Source organism: Canis aureus, chromosome X (genome assembly GCF_053574225.1).
Source record: "Canis aureus isolate CA01 chromosome X, VMU_Caureus_v.1.0, whole genome shotgun sequence".
Taxonomy (NCBI): Eukaryota; Metazoa; Chordata; class Mammalia; order Carnivora; family Canidae; genus Canis; species Canis aureus.
Genome location: NC_135649.1, coordinates 73,606,379 through 73,630,573, shown reverse-complemented (window position 1 = coordinate 73,630,573; position 24,195 = coordinate 73,606,379). Strand labels below are relative to the sequence as shown.

The 24,195-nt window shown below is 42.6% G+C and overlaps 1 protein-coding gene across 3 annotated transcripts in view; it reads left to right on the top strand.

Moving 5' to 3' along the window:
• Positions 1 to 24,195, top strand: part of MSN (moesin) — a 67,242-nt gene that overhangs the window by 24,946 nt on the left and 18,101 nt on the right. For 2 of the 3 annotated variants that reach the window (XM_077889274.1, XM_077889273.1), the window contains exon 2: positions 14,625 to 14,708. In XM_077889274.1, the coding sequence (XP_077745400.1) occupies positions 14,625 to 14,708 (84 nt within the window). Of the gene's footprint in view, positions 1 to 3,132; positions 3,256 to 14,624; positions 14,709 to 24,195 lie in introns of all 3 variants that reach the window. The other variant, XM_077889275.1, reaches the window with a different exon arrangement.

Below are 24,195 nucleotides of genomic sequence, written 5' to 3'. Positions count from 1 at the left end.
GGGCTGTTGGTGTGGCCATGTGGGCTGGTACCTGTCTCCTTGGCTTTGAAAGGCATGAGGAGCTCCTGTATTCTTAAGGGTTCACTTATGTGCACACTTATATGTACATGTCTGTGTTCTTACCCTAAGAAGGAACTGTAAACACTTGTGCATGAAGCACACCTCTTCAGGCTGGAGAAACTCAGTAGTAAGGATGGATGCACCTAGGCTTCCCACTACCAGCTTATGATTACTTGTGATTCCTGAAGCCATATGCCATTTGGAAAGGTTTTGTTGGGGGACCTGGACCCCAGTAAAGAATGGGGCTGCTTTGTTGCTTCTTTCCCAGGGCCTTAGTCATTCCCCTCCCCCCAGGTGGCTCCCTACCATACTGTGGTGATTTGCATGTTTAGTTTTTTTTTTTTCAGGCCTCATCATCTTCTTCTCCCTGCCCCCACTACTTCTGTTGGGGATCTTTGGAGATGTGCTGCCTGGGGTGGGGAAAAGAGGATGTGGCTAGCTTCCTGTGCAAGGGAGGGTGGGGTGCTTGCCTTCCTGCCTGCCTGCCCACCCGCCCAGTTGCCATTTACCCAGTGCTTGAGGACCTGACTGAAGAGTTCAGAGTCACCAGAGGCTGAGGGGCAAAAGGATGGGGATTTGCTTTTAATTGTCTCTCTTCACAGTTCTTTACTATGGGGATTGCTGGGCTTCCTTTTCCTCAAATCCCAATGCTGAAAGGGCCTTTAGAGGCCAATTGGTCCAACTACCTTAGGTGGGGAAACTGAGGCCAAGAGAGTCCTTTAAGTCCTGTAAAGAATCAGTGGCAGGGTTAAGATGAGTAAAATTCTAGAAAGTTATACCTGGAGCTCTCTCCATTTCCCTAAACTGGTAGTCCAGTGGTTTGTAAACTAGATTTGGCTGAGCTGCCTAGGCAGCTGCAGTCCCCCTTTAACTAGAACAGCTCTGCTTTTATGTACTTCATACTTTGAAGGTGCATGTGGTTTTCTATTTGGAAGAGTGAAGAGGCAAGAAGCTGCTAAGAATATAATAAAATTGAAAACCACTGACTAAAACTTTAAGACTTACCCAGTACATTTGGGGACACTCTACCTAGAAGGGGAGGAGATTATCCCAAGGTTATTGGGACCAGACCCAGGACCAATTTCTGGCCCATTGTTCCTGGTTGGTTGCTCCTAGATAATGATGTAACTCCCTCTACCACAAGAAGACTGTTCCTACTCCATTGCTGCATTGATCTTCTCCCATCCCAAGAACAGTTCCTCTTGTAGCACCTGAGATGGAGCTAGAGGCCAGAGGCCACTAGATTTATTAGATAAAATAAATGACAATAAGTAAACCATCGGACTTTCTTTTAGCCTTTGTTTTTCTTTTTTTTAAAGAGAAAGTTGGAAGGGTAAAGAACAGTATACTAGTAGTTGGGAAGCCCTGGGTTCTAGTCCTGTCTCCTTCACACTTGAGCAAATTGCTGTTTACCTCACTGAGGCTCCATTTCTCCCTTCTGTAAAATTGGGCTTGTCTATGCCCTGACTTTCATACAGAATTGAATTTGATGAAAGAATACATATAAACAACTGTCTTTTAACCTGTAAAGTACTGTGTACATAAGGCTATGGTTATTATTGTATAAGGGTGAACCAGGCACCTTGGAAGAATCTAGATTGGATAATAAGGTTGCAGGAGAAAAAGAACTAAAATTTATCAAGCATCTAATACATGCTTAGTGCCAAGCCAGGTCCGTTTGTTTGTTCCTTCTTTCTTTTTAAGATTTACTTTTTTATTTGAGAGCAAGAGAAAGAGAATGAGAGAGAGAGAGAGAGCACAAGAAGGGGGAGAGGCAGAAGGAAAGGGAGAAGCAGACTCCCACTGAATGGGGAGCCAGATGCAGGGCTCTATCCCAGGACCCTGAGATCATGACCTGAGCTGAAGTCAGACATTTAACCAACTCAGCCTCCCAGCTGCCCCATTACTTTCTTATAAGTAAAGGAGATGATGGTTTTCCTCACAATAATCCTGTGACATAGACATTATTACTCTCATTTTACTTGTAGGGAAATTGAGGCTTCAAGAGGTCAATGGACTTGCAGTGTACGGGGGCCTCCCTCCAGAGCCCATACTGTCAGATATTTATGAAGAGACCCTAAGAATGTGCTATGGTTTCCACTGGAGCTTTCTAACCCATTCCCTGCCTCACTCCAGCCTTTCTCCTGTGGTAGTGATGGAACTGTTCTTGTTGCTTTCATGTCTTACCCCTAGCTTTCCTTGGCACCAGGCACATTTAAGTGCCCTTGTTTGGCCTTTAGCTGATGGATGAGCCTTTTGGGTCAGCCACCTTTTTAACAAGAGGGGCTGCCTACTCTCTTGGAGTGTTGTTAGGGAGAGTCAGGAATTTGTTGCTAGTCAAACAGACCTGGCTTTTGGCCAAGGTCACGCAGCTAGAAGATGGCAGTTGTTTCCCTTCATTGAGACTCAGTTTCCTCATTTGTAAAATGGGGCTAAAGATGCTTACTTCACATGTGTATCATGTGCTAGTAAATAATTTAAAAACAAACTTTCTGGTGAAGTCAAGATTTGTACGGTGTATTGATCCCCGTGGTATAAATACTCTCACCATAGCCAATTCCAAGATACCAATGTGAGGTCCTTGAGGAAGGAATTGTAAAGAGATGCACATGATTCAGGGCTAGTGTAAGCTGAATCTAGTGCACCGTTATTAATCATACCTATCTCAGACCTCCTTCACCCCTCCAACCTGCTCACATCTCTATGCAAATATAGAACCCCCTCGCCATGTCTCTTCTTTACTCCCAAGTTCCCAGAGCATCTGGGAAATGGGAAAGTATCATTTAAGGTCTGCTTCTTGCCTGAAAGGTCTCTCAGGAAAGAGCGAATATAGAGTGTTTAAGGGACAGAGAACTCAAGAAGGCTTTGATTGGGAACCTAATTAGAACATTTTGATCAATGTGTTTTGTCTGGTGAGGTATCTGCATCAGCTGTTTTCTCCCATTGTCTGATTCTTAACTAGATGTGAGGATGGTGGAAGGCTCTGGACAATGACCTGAGCATTTGGTCATTTCAGAAAGCACTTAGCTTTCTGTTTGGAATTCCAAAGTCTCCTCCTTCTTCTGCCTGCAGAGCCTGCTCTACTGAGCCCTAACTTCAAGGTCCTTGTCATGAGGATATCTGGACCAGACAGCAGTTTAGAAGACCAGAACTCTGATCCAACCCCTCATCTCCTCTCAACAGTATCTGTGCCAGGTGATGTTTCTTTAAATTTCCTAAGAGATAAGAATCACCTGGGGCAAAATCACTAATTCCCAAGATCCTCTTCTAGAGAGTGTTTCAGTCAGTTGGAATGGGATCCAGGAATTTGAGTTTTTAAATTAGTGCCCCAGATGATTCTTATGATCACTTAAGTTTGGGAAACACCACATTAGTACTGTACAACACTGCCAGGTTGGCATCATTATACCCACTTTATGGGTGGGAAGATGGAGAGCTCATGGCTTATTCTGGCACATAGGTTTTCAGAATATAAAGCTATGTTCTTCCTACAACAGAGACACTGCTTTAGTGCACAATAGTCTCTGTAGTGGTGGGGAGTGATGATACTAGGTAGCAAGGGGCAAGGATAATCCATGCCCAATTTTACAAATAGGGAGACCAAGTTGCAGAGGGATTTGGAGGCAGTAACAGGACTGATTGCATTGCTGATCTTTTGTGGAGGTGGACTGTATTCGACCCTGAAAAGCTGTTCAATAGGCCCAACAGCTTAAATGCCTCTATAGTTGTTCTCTAATTGTGTTTTCCTTCCTTCAAGCATCCCTCTGACCATAATAATTCCAGCCGATGAGAAGCTAGTTTGTTCTGTGTCAGATATTCCCAAATCTGACTGGCCCTTAGAATAATCTGAAGTTCTTAACTTCTGATATCCAGGCCCTCCTTCTTTGATAATAAAGGAATATTTCTGTGGGTGAGCTCAGGGAATCTGTATTTTAAAAATTTCCTTAGGTGATCTGATAAGCCAGTTTGCAGACTCAGCTTTGATTTTTCTGGATACCAGCTGAAAAAAGTTTGGAGGTCCTGGTGGGTTGTATTGAGGGGGTGGGGATTTGTGTATTTTGGTGAAATACGATTGGAGAAAATGACAAAGCAGAGCCCATATTAAGGAAGATCAGGCAGCCTCTGAAAACGACAGGGTAGCATAGGTGCTCTTTTGTGTTCTACCTCTCCTTGGGGCTCTGCTTCTTGGGGAAAATCCCCATTCCTCATAATAGGGAAGGCATTTAAAATAATGCATGCAAGGATATGTGTATGTGTACCTGATGTGCAGAACTTCACATGGCTAACTGACTAGAAATCTAATCACATTTTAGAGTTTGCTCCCAAAGTGAAAGAATCCTTTATGCTGAAAGGGCTCTCTGGAGATCTTCTTTGGTAGGCCCTAGACCTTTGAAGTTTAACACATTTTCATTTTAAATCATTTCTGAGAGGTTGGATATTTTTAATAATATAGCTAAAAAAGTGGGGCACCTGAGTGGCTCAGTTGGTAAAGTGCCGTTGGCTCAGGTCATGATCCCAGGGCCCTGGGACCGGGCCCTGGTCAGGCTCCCTGCTCAGCAGGCAGTCTGCTTGTCCCTCTCCCTCTGGCCTTCCTCTGTGCACACTTTCTCTCTCTCTTTCTCCCTCTCAATCTTGCATGCTTGCTCACTCTCTTTTAAATCAATCAATCAATCTTTTAAAAATATGTCTTAAAAGGAGGGGTTAGTAGTCATCCTATTCTACTTATGATGTGCTATGTAGTTTCAAGTCTATTATTTTAACTGAAATCTCCCAATAACTCTTTTGTGAAGTTGATATTATTAGAATTGTTTTATAGATTAGGAAAATGAGTTTCAAAAAAAGGGAGGTCAAAGAAGCTCCAAAACTTTTTTCTATCATATCATGCTTTACTCCTCAAAATGCTGAAACAATTATTTCTGGGACAAGAATTCCAATTTTGTGGGTTTCCCACATGCTGGGTTTAGCTGTCAGCTTACCAGTAAGGTTCATTGGCAGAAAGCTGGCCTTACTCTACCTCTAGAGTTAAAAAGAGCTTTTGGATGGCCTGGGTCTCCTCCTGCGCCTGCAGAGTTAATTGATCCTGGCTTCAGCAATTTTGAACAACCGGAAGCACAATACAGGGCAGAAATCCCATGACTATTAGTTCGAACTCAAGCTGAGGCTTGGATTAGCTCCAGTGTGCTTCAGAGCTATGATGCTGGAGGTTGTTGGGGTGTGTTCCTGAGCAGAGAAAGTAGAGCCCTCTTCTGGTGCTCTGGGCAGACCTGGCATCTCCATGCAGTTGCAAAAGGTCTGTGTTCCCAGCCTGCAAATATTTCTTATGAAACTTTCAGGTAGGAAGCTGGGTCAAGCAGGAAACTGATGTGAGAGTCTAAAATCCACCTGGGTGTAGTCCCAGAGAGGGGCTTTGCCCATTTGGGAGACTTACTTTATTAATGACAGGCCCTGTCCCCTTTTATTTCAGCAGCTTCAGAGTTTTACAGGAATTGAAGAATCTGTTGTTCTTAGCTACCAAGGTATAAATCTGTTCCTCAAACTCCCTGCCTCTTTCTCTTTTGCATCCCACCCTCTCCTCACCACCTCCAGCTCAGATCTTGGCTGTGTCTGCTATCAGGGAACCTCCCAATCAGTTGCTATCCAAGTTCTTGCAAAAGAAGCTGTCCTAAAAACAAGGGATCTTTGAGTTTTCTTCTATAGTGTTATGAAAGGTTTAGTCTCCCTAAAATGAGTGTTAGTGAATGTCTCAGAGCCTGAAAGTTATGCCTGCCCTCTGTTGAAAGCTAGACTTCCAAGCCATGTGAGCTTGGAGATTTTCATGGAAGCAGGATGGGCCAGCCTCCTCTACGTAGTCTTCATAGTTTTCAGGAGTGGTGCACCTGAGGTGTCTACTGTTTCTAAGTGCCAGGGTGATTCTATAGCTGATTAAATGGCTAGTGGATCAAGAACCAGTTTTTTAATCCTTGATCTCATGCTGCCTAGCAGCCGTGTGACTCGAGAATAGTGCCTCTCCTTTCCTGGACCTCAGTTTCTCCAGCTGTTATGTTGCATGTTTGAACCAAATAATCTCTAAGGTTCCTTTCTGATCTGACAGTTTGGGATTCTGGACTGTTTATTCTCTTGGCGAACAGTAATGAGAAGTTCAAAAGGGTGCTATTCTGGAGGAGCCAGATGATATTCTAGGATGAGTGGATTGAAATCTTGAGGAATTATAAAGAGGAGAAATAGCTATGCTAAGGATCTGGTGGGACAGCCCCTGTAGTTAAGGAGAGATGATGGGATCCCTGGGTGGCGCAGTGGTTTAGCGCCTGTCTTTGGCCCAGGGCGCGATCCTGGAGACCCGGGATCGAGTCCCACGTCGGGCTCCCGGTGCATGGAGCCTGCTTCTCCCTCTGCTTGTGTCTCTGCCTCTCTCTCTCTCTCTCTGTGACTGTCATAAATAAATAAAAATTTAAAAAAAAAAAGGAGAGATGAGCTGGGGTGGGGATAGAGGAGTAGGTGTTATTTGATCCTAGAGTATTGTTTGGCTGAGCTGATTTTATAAAAAAAGATTTTTGCTTATTTATTTGGGAGAGAGAGAGGGTGAGAGAGAGAGTGAGAGAGAGAGTGAGAGAGAGCATGAGCAGGAGGGAGAGAGAAGCAGGCTCCCTGTTGAGTAGGGAGCCCAACAGGGAGCTCAGTTCCAGGACCCTGGGACCATGACCTGAGCTGAAGGCAGATGCTTAAATCAACTGAGCCACCCAGGCACTTCTGGCTGAGTTGATTTTGAGAGTAAGTCCTGGAGTTAGGTGCAAATCGTTGAGCTCTAGTTTCCTTCCTTACCTTCATGTGTCGAGAGAGGGACTCAACCTCAGTCTGAGCTTGATCAGAAGGTAATACAATTAAGGCTGGATTAATGGGGGAAGCTGCAGCTTGCTAAGGTGGTCTTATTGTCACTGACCTTTTCAGCTTTAGCCTCTGCTCTGAACTGCCATTCCCATAGTGACTAGTTATGTTCTCATTGCTAAGAGAGATTAGTTACATGTGAGGGTTACTCCCCCAAATATATGGTGAATGGTGGAGCAACACTCCATTTCCAATATGCCCTTGTCTCCCAATGCTTTTTGGGGAGCTTTTGGAGGGAAGGACTGGGCCAAAGCAAGTAAAAGGGGAACCCTTGTCTCCCATGGCCTTTGCAGTAATTGAAGTGGTTGAAGAACTACTGCTGATCCACTAAGATATGGGTGTGCGTGGTGGAGTTGAATGTGGCTCTCCTTTCGAGAAACTACTGGGAAAAGGCACAGGCATAGGAAGGGTTAACCCCAGGAAGGTCTTGACGGCAGTGTTAAGGGTCTAGAGATAGGTAGGAAGAGGTAAGAACACATAACTGTTTCAGGTACCATTTCCAAGTCAACAGTGGCTAAGTTGCTGGGAAGTGAGTGAGTCAGCGGAGGAGGAGGGGGTGGTGGAGAGGAAGAATGCCTCCTAGGCTGGAGATTCAAAGCAACCCTTGTTTTCCCCCTTATGGAAAACAGCTGCTTGAGGCAGTGCTGTCATCCCAAGAGGCAAGACAGACCAGGCCTTGCCGGGCCCTGCCCTGCCCTTGCCTCAGTTCTGGCAGCAGGAAATGGTGGATGCTGGAGCCTAAATATTGTAGATTAGGTAGTTTGAGTAACACTGTGGTGACTGTTCTCTGTCCAGTGGAGAGACTGAAGTTCTGAAGTTGCCCTAGTAAGGCTTTTTCTGCCTTTGTCCCCCTCCCCCATTTGCCTTTGTCTTCTTCATACCAGTAGCTCCACTGAAATGTTAAAGCCGGTGGACCCCTGAGAAGAATGGGGAGATGGCAGGTGCAGGTGAGGTCATTGAGCTTGGACCCAACTGGGTTGACTCACAAGCTCTGCCCCTGCGAGGGGGCCTTCCCAAGGAGTGCTTCCCAGATGTGTTCAGGCTTTCAATGCCAGAGTGTTTGGACCTTGGCCAAAGTAGTTGCCAAGGCAGTGTCTGAAGACAGCAGTGAAATCAGCATGACCAGAGAGTGGGGTGGAGTCATGGAAGGAGCTGCGGGGATGTCTAGAAGACCAGTCTTCCCCACTTGCTGACTGATTAAATTTGGTTTCAGTGATGTTAAGTGAAACTGTGGGTGATGGGGCTTAGCACATAGTTGATATTCAGTAAGTGTTCATTTCCATCCTGTCACCTGCCTCTGTGTACTTCATACTCCTTTTTTTTAAAAAAATTATTTATTTGAGAGAGAGCGAGAGAGAGCACAAGCAGAGGGAGAGGCAAAAGGAGAGAGAGAGAGAGGCAAACTCCCTACTGAGCAGGGAGCCCAACACTGGGCTTGATTCCAGGACCCTGGGATCATGACCTGAGCTGAAGGCAGATACTTAACTGACTGAGCCACGCAGGTGTCTCTGCCTCTGTGTACTTCAGTTTCATCATCCATGAAGTGGGGCTGGTAATTTTTTTTATAAATTTATTTTTTATTGGTGTTCGGGGCTGGTAATTTTAATTCTTTGTGGCTTACATGTCCATGTTCAGGCAATTTACTTGTGGTTATTCGACTCTCTCTACATTCTCTCTCCCTCCCCCAAACTCCTCTCCAGGAAGAGCCATCTATCTTGTAGTTCAGTGATATGGGATAAGTGAGGGGAAGCATTGCCCTGATTTCACTGTGGTCTGGTGACTGCTTACCTGGATGTTCCTGGCTAAAGAAGAAAGAGAGGGTTGGTCCCTTCTTTGATGCTGCCCAGGCACAGAGTCCAAAGCACCCCAGCTGCTGCAGCATCTGATCTGGTTATTTTTGTTTCCAAGGCCAGTCAAGTGGGGACATAGGAGAGATCCCAGTTTGTTGAGAGCTTTGGATGACAGGCCACTGAGATGGGTTTGTTAATGTCCAGTGAAGGGCATTAGTGTGGGAACTGTCTGTGTTTAACTGTTCAATAAATAACAGTGTATGTATTGTTTTTGGGCTAGAGGTGGGAGGGCTAGTTATATGAGAGGGTGACACTGTCCCTACCACACCCAAACTTTTTTTTTTGTTCCCTAAACCCTTAAGTGTTCTCCAGAGACACAGTCTTTAACCTCAGGCTATGCCTAGGTCCTCAGGGACAGGCTTTGGAAGGGATTAAATTCTCTACATATTGAAATAATAACCCACCCAGGCCAGTTCCTCCACTCCTGCCAAGCTGAGGGGCTGCCTGGGAAATTTCTGCTGACTTTGGTGGTTTTATTTTCAGGCTCTTGCCTCCCAAACTAGGCTACCTTCTTCTGATTGAAATTGCAGAAACCAGGCCTCAAAGGAAGTCAATGGGTACCTCCTAGGGTGAGCAGTGGGTGGACCCTGTGTGGCAGTGGGTCTGGGCATGCAGCTTATGTTGTTACATACTTGGGTTCCAGATTAGTCTAAAGGAGAACAAGGGATCTTCTTTGATCAAGACTCCTGCTTTAGGGATCCCTGGGTGGCGCAGCGGTTTGGCGCCTGCCTTTGGCCCAGGGCGCGATCCTGGAGACCCAGGATCGAATCCCACATCAGGCTCCCGGTGCATGGAGCCTGCTTCTCCCTCTGCCTATGTCTCTGCCTCTCTCTCTCTCTCTCTCTGTGACTATCATAAATAAATAAAAAATTAAAAAAAAAAAAGACTCCTGCTTTACCCGTCACCTTTAGGCCCCAGCTATGTTTTTACCCTTATTGCCTCCCCGTACCTCTGACACACAGAAAACAGGAGAGTACAGACCTATGACCCTGTCCTCATGATTCACATTTTCTTCCGCGTTAAGTGGTGGTAAGAATATAAGTCCCTTTGTGTTTGCTTTTCTTTCTAATTTTTTAAAGCTAAGATTATTTGTCCTTTCAGTGAAATTCAGGAGATCTTAGGCTCTTCTTCCTGGAGTAACAGCCACTGTGGAAATGGCAGAAACCTTGAGCAGGGATTCTGGAGAAGTAGGTTCCATTTTGGTTTCAGCTGAACGTATTTAGATTTTTAGGAGGGCCCTTGTTCTGGGATCATGCTCTATTTAGGGGGAAGGAAGCATAGACAGCACTACCCTGGATGACATACTTATTCCTAACCCAGACTGGGTCCTTTTCTACCAACTGATTTATTCAAGAAACATTTCTTTAAAAAACATTTAACTTAAATATTTGGGCTTCTGAAATAGGCCCTAAAGATGGGACATTGATATGACCTGTGATTGACATGATCTGTGGTTGACACTGGCTTATTTACTTTGAAAATTCTTACCAGTAGTGTGAATTAAAGGGAATTCCTAGGCTGTGGAATGTTTCCCTGGAGTCCCACCTCTTTTGTCAGTTTCCTTCCTGGGCACTTTCTTCCAAAAAGTCCTGTTCTGATTTTTGCCCCACTCTGTTCAGAACCTCCAGGCTGGCTGGCCACTGGCAACAGAATTAAGGCCCAGCTTTCTAGAGTAGCCTTCAAACCTCTCCACTTACCTTCCCAGCCTCTCAGCCTACTCTTCACTGGATAGGCCTCATTCACCCTGCTTCTAAATGGGCCATCTCCATTCCTATCTCAATCCGGGCTATTTCATATAATGATTTCTCTATCTGAGACATTTGGGTATTCCTCTTTTGCAAGATTCCATCCTGCAATCTCTCTTTTTAAAAAATGCAGCTTATCCTTATGGACCAATACAAATATCACTTTGAACTATTATTTTTTTATCTCTACAAGAGGTTTCTTCTGTTATGGCATTTCTTAGGGTCTTCCTTGTATATTAATAGTTTTCCTATTATTCAATAAGTGCCTTGGGATCAGGGACTGGTCCTACAGCTCTACTCTGACCATAGTTCCTTAAACGTAGTGTTCCATTAATATTGGGTGAATTGAAATAAATTTATAGGAAGCTCCTTTTTTATTTTTTTACTTTTATTTATTTTTTTAATAATAAATTTATTTTTTATTGGTGTTCAAATTGACAACATACAGAATAACACCCAGTGCTCATCCTGTCAAGTGCCCACCTCAGTGCCCGTCACACATTCACCCCCACCCCCCGCCCTCCTCCCCTTCCACCACCCCTAGTTCATTTCCCAGAGTTAGGAGTCTTTATGTTCTGTCTCCCTTTCTGATATTTCCTACCCATGTCTTCTCCCTTCCCTTCTACTCCCTTTCACTATTATTTGTATTCCCCAAATGAATGAGAACATATAATGTTTTTCCTTCTCCGATTGACTTATTTCACTCAGCATAATACTCTCCAGTTCCATCCACGTTGAAGCAAATGGTGGGTATTTGTCATTTCTAATGGCTGAGTAATAGGAAGCTCCTTAACCTGGAATCCTTAGGCCTTCATGGGGTCCCATGGATATAATCTGAAGTGGGAAACATCTATGAACTTGGATTGAGAAAAATTACATATTTGTTTTTATTAACCTCTTACTGAGACTTAGACCTCCTTCAATTATGAATACAGGCAAAAAAAGTGGTAAAAATGGCAGTACCTGTGACTTTGTCATTAATGGAAATCTAAGACTTTTATATCACATTTTTTTGGTGAAATGTAATTTTTTTTAATTTATTTATTTATGATAGTCACACACAGAGAGAGAGAGAGAGAGAGAGAGAGAGAGAGAGGCAGAGACATAGGCAGAGGGAGAAGCAGGCTCCATGCACCAGGAGCCCGACGTGGGATTCGATCCCGGGTCTCCAGGATCGCGCTCTGGGCCAAAGGCAGGCGCTAAACCGCTGCGCCACCCAGGGATCCCATGTGAAATGTAATTTTTATTTTGATTTAAAAAATTATTATTGGGACACCTGGGTGGCTCAGTGGTTGAGTGTCTGCCTTTGGCTCAGGGCATGATCCTGGACTCCCAGGATCGAGCCCCACATCTGGCTTCCTGCATGGAGCCTGCTTCTCCCTCTGCCTATGTCTCTGTCTCTCTCTCTCTGTGTCTCTCATGAATAAATAAATACAATCTTTTAAAAAATTACTATTAAATTATAGTTGATATACAATGTTATGTTAGTTTTAAGTGTACAACAGTGATTTGGCAATTCAATGCATTACTCAATTCTCTAGTTATTGTATATTTCTCAAAATATCACTATGCTCAACACAATGCTGAAATTACACTAGTAATAACTAATAAGGTGCAGTGCTAGACAATTAATATGATGAAAAGCACATATTTTTATGCGTATTTCAATATAATTGGTTTCTTTGTATCACTTAATTTCATGCATTTACAAATATTCTGGAAGGGGATCCCCATAGACTTTACCAGACTGCCCAGAAGGGTCCATGGCACGGTAAAAAGGTCAAGATATAAAATCTTCTCACCTCTGAATCTGTAGACTATGCTATATCTCTGTATTTCTTATACTCCCATACTTAGAACTGCTCATTTAACTAACATCTTCTGAGTCTTGGGTACTGGAGATGTAACTCTAAGTAACACAAAAATCTTGAGGTGATGATGAAGTTCAGTGTACTAAAAGTCCTACTGTCTCTTTTCCTATCTCCTCAGTCATTGGCATTTTGAGGTTTCCCTTGACTCAGCTCAAGGGTGGTTTGAAGCTAGATGTTGAGGCCAAATTCCAGCCCATTGGGCCTCATTCTTCCTACCTTATGAAGGCCCATTCTACAGAGGTCACTGGATTGGCAGGAAGCCTAGGATAACACCGAGTCAAGGTGGCTAATCTTGCCCGTTGTCTCCCACTGGGATAACTTGCCTTTCTTGTTCCTGCCTTCAGGGCCTTTCCTGTCCCATTGTCAATCTGGAAATAGATTTCCTCCCTGGCTCCCTAGTGATATTTATTTACAAAGTTGTTCCCCAGGTCTGGTCCTCATTGGAATTGTTCTTCTGGCAAAATAGCTGTTTGGCCCCCTCTTCCCTGCTAACTGACCCCTATGCTCAGGAAAGACCCAGAGGTGTCAAAGACTGATAAGGCTTAATGTCTTACCCACTCCATGGGGATTTGCATATTTGATAATTCTATTTTTAGTCTCGAACCAATAGTATAAGTACTATATAAGTATCTTAGAAAATGTAGATCCGTTTCTTTTTTTGATTTAAAGAAGGGAGAACACACTCACCACCACCCTAAAACCAAGCCTGACTAAACACTTGGGCAGGATTCCAATGATTATCTCTCTGTGTATACTTTTGTAGAATTGAACTCATACAATCTTGTTGCTTACCCTTCCTCACTTAATATTACTGAGTTATTTTCCCTGACCATGAAATAGTCTTCAAAATATTTTATATGACCTTATATAACAAGCCAGTTTGTGGTTGTACTGTATAGAGTACTTATGCAAAATGTCCCACAATTTAAAGAATTAATATTTGATTTCTTTTCATATTTTGCACTTTGATATACAAAGGGTCTAGTGTATTGGTTTAAATTATGAGGTTTAGACTTAATCTGAATTCACACCCCATCTTCCCAACTTACTAGTGATATGACTTTAGACAAATATTTATTTATTCATCTCCAATGTGGAGATAACATTATTTACTTCACAAGGTGATTGTTGATATTAAATGGGATAGTACACATGAGTCTTCTAGTGAGTAGCAAGTCTGCATACATGAAAGCTACTGCATATTGCTATTACTATTACCACTACTACTAAGTTTTAAACCAAGGAAACAAATCGACTTATGAAATTTCAGCTATCATTGACCTGAGCTAGGGGATCTCTTTGGAAAAGTGGAGGGTATTTTTTTCCAGTGCCTATAAAATTGTGTGCATAGCTAACTGTTATTTTCATTGGTGCCTGTCCCTTTCCCATTTCCCCTCTGCTGACTTGGCTTTGGTAGCACCTTTTTTCCACCCACTTGTACCTTTGCTAAGGCCCCTTTCCTTTTTTGTGCTTAAGGAGACCAATGAGACATAAATACAGGAAGTATTAACACAAGTCGATATATAGAACCATAGACACCAGCACTGAAATGGTCATCACCTAGTGTAATTGACCCTTCCTCCAGCATTACTACTATTGTACAGATGAGGTTGAACTAGGGGCCAGAAAGGAGATAAGACTTTTATCCAAGGTTTTAGACTGAGACAGTTACAGTGCTAAGCTTGGAACCCAGTGTTCTTTATCTTGCTCTTAACTTGTGTTTGCAAAGATAATCCAGGCTGTGGATCAGAGGTGGGAAGAGAATGCTGTGGGCCCAGAGATGTCTGGTGTAGGTGGGGAAGGCTTCCTGGAAGAAGTATAGTCAGCACTTGCTTCCTCTTGATAGTAGGCTGATTTGCATTTTTGTGTAGCTCCTTGGTAAGTATTGCTCTGTGACACTGGGTGTATGCTATATGTTGGCAAATTGAACTCCAATAAAAAGAAATAAAAAAATAAAGGGATGTGGAGAAGACAAGGTAAAAAAAAGTATTGCTTTGTGGCTATGTTTTTTTGTCTTCTGTAAGCTGATTTTGGGAGCCAGGGCCAGGATATTGTTTGTTTGGTTCAGTATTCTCCTTTCCTTCCCAACAATATCTAAGTTTCTCAGATTCTTAGGATTCTAGTTTCCTCTTCTGTGACTGAACAGATACACTTGTCCTAGGTTCTGCTAAGCACAGAGCTAGACAACTAACTTGCCTCTTTTGATCTCATCCTAGATCAATGTGCGTGTAACCACCATGGACGCAGAGCTGGAGTTTGCCATCCAGCCCAACACCACTGGCAAACAGCTGTTTGACCAGGTAAGGGAGGAGCTATTTGTTTCTTAGCCTCTTCCAATTGTCCCAATAGTTTCTACCACAAGACCCACTTCTTGGGAATCTCTTCTACATGCTCCTCCAAGATAGGTCAAAACAAAGGTTGACTCCTGCCATAATAACAAAGGAGGCAAACTTTGATTTTGGCAGCCTGCACTTTGGATGGCTCCAATTAATCCTATCCTTGGTCCTGAATATGGGAGAAAAGAGAGGTAAGCAGGGTATGACTCTGTGCTAGATGCTCTAAAAATGTTAGCACATGGAATATTCCTCTCAACTCTGAAAGATGTGAGTGATCTCTTCCTTATTTTAATGATGAGAGTCAGAAATTAAATAACTTATTCTATTACTCAGCTATTAGAAATGACAAATACCCACCATTTGCTTCAACGTGGATGGAACTGGAGGGTATTATGCTGAGTGAAGTAAGCCAGTCGGAGAAGGACAAACATTATATGTTCTCATTCATTTGGGGAATATAAATAATAGTGAAAGGGAATATAAGGGAAGGGGGAAGAAATGTGTGGGAAATATCAGAAAGGGAGACAGAACGTAAAGACTGCTAACTCTGGGAAACGAACTAGGGGTGTTGGAAGGGGAGGAGGGCGGGGGGTGGGAGTGAATGGGTGACGGGCACTGGGGGTTATTCTGTATGTTAGTAAATTGAACACCAATAAATAAATAAATAAATAAATAAATAAATAAATAAATAAATAAATAACTTATTCTGTCTAGCCAGTATTTGGCTGGGATTTCAATGCTGCATTCTAGTCACTGTATTCTTATGGGTTCTGTCATTTTTTTTTTGCTTCCTAGTAGAAGGAAATCAACTTATTCTCCCTGAGGTAGTGTGCTCTATATACATTTCCCTCAAAATAATAGTAGGACTTAGGACATAACACCACTTCATATCCTGCAGTCATACCTGCAGATAATGCTGACATGTCATTCCCATGTCCAACACAAGGGGTGTCCCTTTATGGGGAGTTACTATTATTAGAAAGGATGTTCTATATATAATGTAATGGCCAGATGGGGGCCACAGAATCTTTCAGCATTCAAAGACTCTCCAGGGGCCAAGGGAATATGCCATTTGTGACCAGACTTCCAAGGGGTAAAAATGGGGCTCCCATTTCCAGAGGCTGGAATCCCTTTAGATGGTTATTATCCCATTTTCCTACCAGTTTCTGGTGAGGTGGGAGTCTGATATTGTCCAGGATGTTGAGACCACATGTTACCTTGATGGATTTTCCAGGCTTTCTTGATTCTTTTTCTCCTTTGCCCTCTGAGTCCCTCTGTTGTCTAAGAACTTACTCAGAGCTGGGGAGGGAAAGAAAGAAAGGCTCCTTTGACCTCTTCTCAGACTTCTTCCCAGACCCCTGGTTCTATACATTACCCTTCTCAAGCTAAATGATGCCATCCCCTGCCTTCAACACTGGGAGCTTTGTTCAGCTGCATTGGAGAGGGATAACTGTGGAGGGAGGGTGAGGAAGGCATAATTTAGAACCCAGGGTAGAAAAATTCTTGAAAAAAAGAGACTTATTAATTTGAAAAAGCCACAAGGCATGATAATTCTTTGCTAGTGTTGGTTTGATTTATGTATTGTGGGTGTTGTTCTGTAGGAAGTCCAGATGGTAGAGAGCCCTGGACAGATGGTGTGCTACTTGTGAAAGTAACTACTTCCAAAACAAAACCTTTGAGAGACTTGAATCTTTTATACTAGATAGAGAGAGGAAAGGGAGAAAACCAGTAAGTTCATGATTTCTTATCTGGAAGATCAGTGTTGTTTTGAAAAATATCACTTATTGAGCACTTACAATGAACTAGCCTTGCCTAGGTGCTTTAGCCCTTGCAATGATCATGCCTCTGAGAGGTAAAAGAACATTCTCTAGGTTATGATGTTAGTGAGTTGTAATATGAAATTTCAAATACAGCTCTGGGTATAAAACTATAGTTTTCCCACAGTAATAGTCTTCCTGCATGAATGAGCCTGTTTGAGTTGAGAAGACTTTAAGAGGAGATGTGTTCTCTGTCTTGAGATTTCTGAGGGGCTGTCATAGGAAGGAGGGAGCAGTAATTTTCTGTGAGGTCAGATGGGGCAGAGCTAGGATCCTGTGGATGAAAAACAGAAAAAGATTTGAACTCAGACAAGGATTTGAGCATCTAGCAATCTCAGGGCCGAGGCAGGTCTGGATGAGAATCCACAGAGGTATGTGTTCACAGGCTATTTGGGGATATGATCTATTCCCTCTCTCTAACTTGATGAGTCATAGGGAAGAAGTCTATTCTGTCTGGCCTTTGAGACCCATTATTCAAGGAGGCCCTCCTGGTGCCATTGGGGCCTAGGAGGAAGGGGTTGGACTCTTTATAAGAAATTGACAAAAGCTCTGGGGCCATCCTGGAACCCAGAAGTTGTCTGGCCAATGACTAGAGAGGAAGCTGACTGGAGAGGAAGCACCCTCTTTGGTACCAGTAATAAATAACAGGGAATAATAGGAATTCATAGCTTGAGGAGACACAAGACCTGGTAGGAAAGGGAAGTATGGCCCATAGTTTCTCCATTTGCCTTTGGGAATGTACACATAGCTAGGGAATGGAAAGAACACATTTTGCTACAGCAATTCTGTCACTTACCACCACTTCTAAAGCCTGAGGTTCTTTAGAGGGCTCTTGATTACCTAGGTGCCACTAAAAGACAGTGCCACCACCATGAGTTCCATTTTGAGAACCCCTTGCTTCGCTCTACCCCAGCCAGTGGTTCTAACTGTACCTACCCCTTCCTTCAAGATACTGAGCTGTGCAAAAAAGGTGAAGTCTCAGAGCATCCATTCACTTATTTGTTCATTGACTGATTCACTATTGACTGAAGGTCTACTGTGTCTCAAAAAAAATCTCTAGACCTATCAAACACATCTCTGTCCTTAAGGATCTTGGAGTTCCTTATCCTATAGAAGCAGAGAGAAGTAAATGCAACACAACTTTCTTCCCACATAGCATAAAACACCCTTTAAGATAAGGTTATGTATGGAAGTGATGTAGTGCATAAAGTATGGGATTTAGTGTCATCCTTGGGTGCAAATTCTGTCCTGCTATCTAGCTGTGTGACCTTAGATGGCTCATTTAACCTCTTAGGACTTTACTTTTCTCAGTAAAATGGTAACCAAACTAATTTCAGAGATTTTGTGGTCTTATTTAATCCTCAAATAAGTAAAGTGTCTTGTGTATAGCAGACATTCGAATATTGGTTGTTCTTATTAAGGGCTAAATAAGTAGTAGAAATTGCCCTAGGAGTTCAGATAAGGGAGCCATTAAATCAGGCAGCTTGTCTGGCTTGTAAAGTCCTTAGGATTTATGGACTCTGCATTGACGGCAACAACCTTTCCTTCTCTTTCTTCCATTTTTATTTTATAAAATAACATCTATCATTATAATAGTAATATACTCATCTTATAGATGAAGGACTTAGGCTTACAAGGGTGAAAAGACCTGTTTTAGGTCAGATAGCTAGGAAGTGGTATAGTGGCTTGAATCAAGGCATATATCATTTGCAGTTTTCCCAGTGGCTTTTGTCAGCTGTGTCTTCTGTGACCTCCTCTCTTTTTGTCTGTTCCTATTCTGAGTGGAGGAAATTTTTCCCTAAACTTAGAATCCTAGCTGAGTGTGTTCTACACTGTAGAGCAGGTGGCCGGTTGAATACAGGCAGGGTAGAGTAGCAGAAACAGCATTGGTGGCAGCCCCTACCAGAACTTTCTAGTAGTGCATTGATTTGCTTTCAAAAGGGTGGCTGATGCAGCTACTGCCAAGACTGTAGTGGGATCTCAGTGGGCCTCAGGTGTTTGGGCATTGATGGGGTCTGCACATGATTTTTCATGCAGTTTTCCTTTTGAGGCTTCAGTTTCCCAATCCTGCTCTGGGCTTCTGAAGTGGCCCATTATATCACTAGTTGGTTTACTAATATAGATGCATGGGGGATATGGAGAGGAGGGCTCTGGGCTCTGGACTTGACCTGATTTCCCCTTCCCTCCATAGACCTCAGATGTAGGCAGCCTTTACGTGCAGAAGAGAGACAAAGAGGGTTATTTCTTACATCAGATGCTCCTAGTAATAGTGAGGATTTTCTCAGAGGCAAATCTCTTCCCCTCACTGAACCTCAGTTTTCTAGTTTGTGCTGCTTGGACTTTATAATGCTTCACACTCTGTTGTGAGGGTTTCTGTTGTGTGGCTCAATAGAATTAACAGCCAGTGTCTTAAACACTGAAGTCCTAGTTTCTGTAGGTATATATGGCAGGTTTTAGGACGTACACAGACCTATGGGCAGAATTTGATTCAGTATCTTAGAGCATTAGTTTTAGTTGTGATGTTATCTATTTCATCATTAAAACGTTGGGGTACCTAGGTGTCTCGGTTGAGCATCTGACACTTGGTTTTGATTCAGATCATGATCACATGGGTTGTGGGATTGACCTCCACTTAGGTTCCACACTCAGTGAGGAGTCTGCTTGAGAATTCTCTCCCATGCCCCACTCATGGGCATGCATGCCCTCTCACTCAAATAACTAACTAACTAACTAAATAAATCTTTAAAAATAAAAAAAAAATGACATTTAAGGAGTAAAATGTAAGATGTGCAGATACATTAAAATTAAACCTGAGGCTTCAAAGAAATTCTGGCTTTAGCCATTTACATATGTTCCCCTACCCTTTTTGTCCTCTGGGTATACGCATTTATTATTTGCTGCTGCTCATGGATTTCTTCCATGGCAGATTTGAGAAGTGGTAGTTCAGGCCAGATAAGTTGGCATTCTGGAGTCAAAGGGAGCCAAGAAAGAATCTTTTTTTTCCTTTTAATCAGAGATGGAGCCATTTATGAGTAGACTGGGAAGGACCCTAGTCACTCTAGTCACAGATGTTGTTCCTAGAACAAGAACCTAGAGACTCCCTCCCTCTAGAAAATAAGATTTCTCTTTTCTTTTGGGTGGAAGTCTCAGCTGGAAGCAAGCAAATCTTGGCCTCATTTCCAAGTGGAGACATGAGTAGCCCAATCAAATGATTCCCAGTACCCTGTGGAGCTTAAATGGGAGATTTCCTTATGACCTGGAGTTTAGGGGTTATCTGTTTTATCCTTTGTTTTTTTTTCCAGTCTCAGTTCTGACTTTACATCATATTTCCTTCCCTCCACACCCTTATTTCCTCACTTTGGGACTTCAGTGGATGCTGAGAGAGATTGCTCATCTCTCAAAGCCCTGAAGCCTAAGGAAGTGGAAAATTTATATGCATCTGACTTTGCTGTGTTCATAAAGGAAGGGGCAGAGTTCAGAGAGATTAAAATTTGCTACTGATCTTGAAATATATATTTTTAAATATCACTTTAGCTGTTATTTGTTCAACTGCTCCTGAGAGATACTGCAGATCCTAGAACTATTTTGGGCCCTGTTATATTCTTCTCATTACATCCCTACTCATCCTTCTAGTGAAACAGACAACATGGTGCAAAATGAAGCAAAGGAGCTCACTCCTGGAACCTCTAGGACCGGCCACATAGTCTGTACCTGCCTTAGTCCTTTTTTAATTCTGGGCTTTCTGAGCCTCTACAATTGGTACAGGCAGAGGCCAGTTGCTGTCCTACCAGTTCTGTTCTGAGTCTGCCATCCCATGACCTAGCATCCTGGCCCTAATGGTCCATCTTCAGTGTGCCTCTTTGTCTACTGGGACTGAATTACTTCTTCGCCACCAATTGCATCTAGACATACTATTCTTCTACAACCCTGTGGAAAATCATTAGAACTGTTAATTGGGTTCTACCTTAAATATAAGATGAGATAAGAGGTACATTAAGTAATCTTTTATATCCATACCCTACCCCTCTATCCTCTGCAAAAAAAGCAAATATCACTTTTAAACATGAACATTTTTATGTTCTCCATCTAAAACTTATAGGGAATTCCTATTGCCTATTATCTTAGACTCAGGGACTCACCTTGCCATTGAATCATGGAAGTCTTTTGATCTTTCCTTAACATAACCCACATACAACTTATCTTTTTTTTTTTTTTTTGGATAACGCCCACACCGATTATGGAGGGCAATCTGCTTTATTTTTTAAAAATTTCTTTTTATTGGAGTTCAATTTGCCAACATAGAGCATAACACCCAGTGCTCATCCCATCAAGTGCCCCCCTCAGTGCCCGTCAGTCATCCCAACCCCCCGCCCACCTCCCTTTCCACCACCCCTTGTTCGTTTCCCAGAGTTAGGAGTCTCTCATGTTCTGTCACCCTCTTTGATATTTCCCACTCATTTTCTCTCCTTTCCCCTTTATTCCTTTTCACTATTTTTTATATTCCCCAAATGAATGAGACCATATAATGTTTGTCCTTCTCTGATTGACTTACTTCACTCAGCATAATACCCTCCTGTTCCATCCACGTTGAAACAAATGGTGGGTATTTGTCATTTCTAATGGCTAATATTCCATTGTATACATAGACCACATCTTCTTTATCCATTCATCTTTCGATGGACACCGAGGCTCCTTCCACAGTTGGGCTATTGTGGACATTGCTGATATAAACATTAGGGTGCAAGTGTCCCGGCGTTTCACTGCATCTGTATCTTTGGGGTAAATGCCCAGCAGTGCAATTGCTGGGTCGTAGGGCAGATCTATTTTTAACTCTTTGAGGAACCTCTACACAGTTTTCCAGAGTGGCTGTACCAGTTCACATTCCCACCAACAGTGCAAGAGGGACCTATCAGATAAAGGGCTAGTATCCAAGATCTATAAAGAACTTATTAAAGTCAACAGCAAAGAAACAAACAATCCAATCCTGAAATGGGCAAAAGACATGAACAGAAATCTCACAGAGGAAGACATAGACATGGCCAACAAGCACATGAGAAAATGCTCCGCATCACTGGCCATCAGGGAAATACAAATCAAAACCACAATGAGATACCACCTCACACCACTGAGAATGAGGAAAATTAACAAGACAGGAAACAACAAATGTTGGAGAGGATGTGGACAACTTATCTTTTCTAATCATGTTCCTAGTTACTCAAGTTAGCAAGAGGTAGGTGGGAAATGGGAATCTATTTCTTTTTTTTTTATTTCTTAGTCATTTACAAATAACCTAATTAGTGGAATAAATGTGAAGGAATAAAGAGGCTGTAAGTCACACCATTTTAGTAGATGGGAAAGCTGGATAGATGGGGAAGCTAAGGCCCAGAGAGGGAAATGTGTTGCCTTAAGATCACATAGCAAATTAGAGACAGAGGGGAGACTTTCACTCAGGTTTCTTGATACCTGATTTAAGCTATGAAAGGGAGGGTGACCATCATGCATGCCCTGGGGGCAATAAAGGTTGAGGATTTGGGGATATGGCTTCTCCCCAAAGTGGTTGTTGACTGAGCCTAGTGGAAAGCCAGAAATGATCAAAGTTCATTACCTGGCTGGGATATGTGGGCAAAAGAGATAAAGAAGTTAGTTACTAAAAAAAAAAAAAAAGAAGTTAGTTACTTGGGAACTCTAGGGTTCCTAAGCTCATATGAATCCTTGGAATTAAAAGAGGGCATTCTATAAAAGAAAGGGTACAGGTTTTGAAATCATACACATCAGGATTCTAGTCTAGTCTCTATGGTTTTAGGTAGGTTGCCTCTTTTTAGGGGTGTGCAATTAAAAAATATATATTTAAATTCTAGTTGACACACAGTGAATTATTGGTTTCAGGGGTAGAATTCAATGATTCATCACTTACATAAAACACCCAGTGCTCATCACAGCAAGTGCCTTCTTTAATATCCATCACCCATCATAGGTCATTACCCACCCACATCCCTCCATCAACCCTGAGTTTGTTCTCTATTGTTAAGAGTCTCTTGTGGTTTGTTTCCCTCTCTCCTTTTCTTCCCCCCTTCCCATATGTTTCTTAAATTCTACATATGAGTGTATGTACATTTGTCCTTCTCTGGTTGACTAATTTCGCTTAGCATAATATATTCTAGCTCCATGGACATCATTGCAAGTGGCAAGATTTCATTCTTTTTGTTGGCTGAGTAAAATTCCAATATATATATATATATATATATCTCCCACATGTTCTTTTTTTTTTAATTTATTTTTTATTGGTGTTCAATTTACTAACATACAGAATAACCCCCAGTGCCCGTCACCCATTCACTCCCACCCCCCTCCCTCCTCCCCTTCTACCACCCCTAGTTCGTTTCCCAGAGCTAGCAGTCTTTACGTTCTGTCTCCCTTTCTGATATTTCCCACACCTTTCTTCTCTCTTCCCTTATATTCCCTTTCACTATTATTTATATTCCCCAAATGAATGAGAACATATAATGTTTGTCCTTCTCTGACTGACTTACTTCACTCAGCATAATACCCTCCAGTTCCATCCACATTGAAGCAAATGGTGGGTATTTGTCATTTCTAATGGCTGAGTAATATTCCATTGTATACATAAACCACATCTTCTTTATCCATTCATCTTTCGTTGGACACCGAGGCTCCTTCCACAGTTTGGCTATCGTGGCCATTGCTGCTATAAACATCGGGGTGCAGGTGTCCCGGCGTTTCATTGCATTTGTATCTCTGGGGTAAATCCCCAACAGTGCAATTGCTGGGTTGTAGGGCAGGTCTATTTTTAACTGTTTGAGGAACCTCCACACAGTTTTCCAGAGTGGCTGCACCAGTTCACATTCCACCAACAGTGTATGAGGGTTCCCTTTTCTCCGCATCCTCTCCAACATTTGTGGTTTCCTGCCTTGTTAATTTGCCCCATTCTCACTGGTGTGAGGTGGTATCTCATTGTGGTTTTGATTTGTATTTCCCTGATGGCAAGTGATGCAGAGCATTTTATCATATGCATGTTGGCCATGTCTATGTCTTCCTCTGTGAGATTTCTCTTCATGTCTTTTGCCCATTTCATGATTGGATTGTTTGTTTCTTTGGTGTTGAGTTTAATAAGTTCTTTATAGATCTTGGAAACTAGCCCTTTATCTGATATGTCATTTGCAAATATCTTCTCCCATTCTGTAGGTTGTCTTTGAGTTTTGTTGACTGTATCCTTTGCTGTGCAAAAGCTTCTTATCTTGATGAAGTCCCAATAGTTCATTTTTGCTTTTTGTTTCTTTTGCCTTCGTGGATGTATCTTGCAAGAAGTTACTATGGCCGAGTTCAAAAAGGGTGTTGCCTGTGTTCTTCTCTAGGATTTTGATGGAATCTTGTCTCACATTTAGATCTTTCATCCATTTTGAGTTTATCTTTGCTCCCACATGTTCTTTATCCATTCATCATTTCATGGACATTTGGGCTCTCTCCATAGTTTGCCTATTGTTGGTAATGCTGCTATAAGCAGGGTACTGGGCAGCCCTGGTGGCTCAGCGGTTTAGCGCCTGCCTTCAGCCCAGGGTGTGATCCTGGAGACCCCGGATCGAGTCCCACGTCAGGCTCCCTGCATGGAGCCTGCT